Below are 1,873 nucleotides of genomic sequence, written 5' to 3' on the forward strand. Positions count from 1 at the left end.
GTTAATAACTATATTTCTGTATATATAATGATTGAATTTATAAATGCAATAAAATGCGTAAATTAAATTATAACATCCCTTAACAATTATAACATCCCTTAACATTTTCGCAGTGTGGACACTTTATTTTTTCACGTATAACATTTTTTGCGCACAAATAATTTAACAAATCAATACGTCTCGTCGTTAAAGCGAGAAATTCATAGAATTTCATTTTTCAGCAGTCGAACGGTAACTATACGAAAGACTGTCATATACTGGCTTATTATTCCTTATAAGTACGTTTCATAGGTCTAATATCAACAATAGCTTATTTCATTTCGGTAAGAAATGTAAACAAAACAACTTTCATTTATCGAATAATATTACAATACGAAACTACAATATCAGTATATATAATATTAGAAAATTACATTATATTCATTACATCTTCTTTGTTAATAATTTTTTAATAAACAACGAGCGACAGTTAAAACCTCTTGAATATTATTCAGGATGATCAACTGTATAATATATCGGAAGATTATTAAAATCGGAGGGTGGTCCGTTATTCTGCATATTTTTACTAAATTTTTTTAAGTGAAAAAAATCAATAGCTTCCACGCAGCAAACATTTTAGTGGTTGGGGTCTCAAATGGCCAGCTATGTGATTGTGATGAAGTGTGCTAGCTAAGGGTTAATTTAGACGTAAAACTATAATATAATTTATAACGCATTTTCTTTATTTTACATATATTCTCACTAATTTATAAACAAAACAGTTTTATAGATTTTATAAATAACTGTTACAACGATGAGATGCCAGTGGGCATTGCAACGCGTGTATTCGTGGCTGCGATGATACTGGACAATAATGATAGTATAGTCTCTATTGAGAATCCACAATGTTGATATGATTTTAAGCAGTTTCTTCCGGCCCTACCTGCTTCCGCTGCTTCTTGTACTGCTGTACCTTGCATGGCCGTGCGGAACATTTGATTAGTAGTGATGATGTTTATCATCTTGTCGAAGGACGACATCTTGTCATCTACGCTATTGTCCTCATTGCCAACCGTGGTAGCTGCTTGTTGTGAGTAAGAGCACACCACACGTTGCATACACGATGTCGTGTCAATACCATGACGAGCTAAGACATCATCGATTTTTGTCAGGGTTTGGGCGAAGCCATTATCTTCACCTACGGATCAATTGTATAAATGAAATCAAACAAAAGATTCATATGATAGTAAGAAGTGGATGCGAAGTGTTGTTTCTTATGAAACTTAACAGATTTTTCTTTAATGAAAACATCAAGAAAAGAATATAGTATTTTATAAGATGTATATACAGCCCAGATAGCACGATGAATTCTTTAAGTGTTCCTAAAGTTTTCTTCTTTCCTGAATTGTACTTCCTTAGGAATTCGTGGAACAATACTATAAGAATGATTTAGGAAGTTACATGCACCAGTTACATGTTGATTGGAGTTCCTCAGAACTTCTTAGAGTATTCATATAGAATTACTTCAACTCAAAAAGATTTCTTCGGATTTAATAAATTTTATTGTATCCACACGAAAGAAAGATCAGAAACTTTGGCCGGAGATGCTGCTGCTCTTATGTGTATCTGTAGATGTCCACTTTTAATGCCATATGAAATAAAAAACATTAAACTCGGCTGGGATCGAACTCGGGTCTTCCGCTTGCCAGACAACCGCTCTTTCCACTGAGTTATTTAAGACTTCATGTTTGAGACATCTATATATCTAGTGAAAAATGATTCGTTGATTGACGTCAAAATGATATCAAATTGACGTCGGTTTGACGATTTCAACGTCTATTTGATGTCATTTTGACGTCAATCAACGAATCATTTTTCGCTGAATACTATACTG

The 1,873-nt window shown here is 33.2% G+C and overlaps 1 protein-coding gene across 1 annotated transcript; it reads right to left on the reverse strand.

The window, feature by feature from the left end:
• Positions 1–522: 522 nt before the first annotated feature.
• Positions 523–1,399, reverse strand: LOC116852202. Its single transcript, XM_032832308.1, has one exon. It carries the CDS (start codon positions 1,095–1,097, stop codon positions 786–788), a length of 312 nt encoding a protein of 103 aa, XP_032688199.1. The 5' UTR covers positions 1,098–1,399; the 3' UTR covers positions 523–785.
• Positions 1,400–1,873: the final 474 nt, after the last annotated feature.

Source organism: Odontomachus brunneus, unplaced genomic scaffold, assembly GCF_010583005.1.
Source record: "Odontomachus brunneus isolate Ranch 3 - 2012 unplaced genomic scaffold, Obru_v1 Obru_scaffold_206, whole genome shotgun sequence".
Classification (NCBI taxonomy): Eukaryota; Metazoa; Arthropoda; class Insecta; order Hymenoptera; family Formicidae; genus Odontomachus; species Odontomachus brunneus.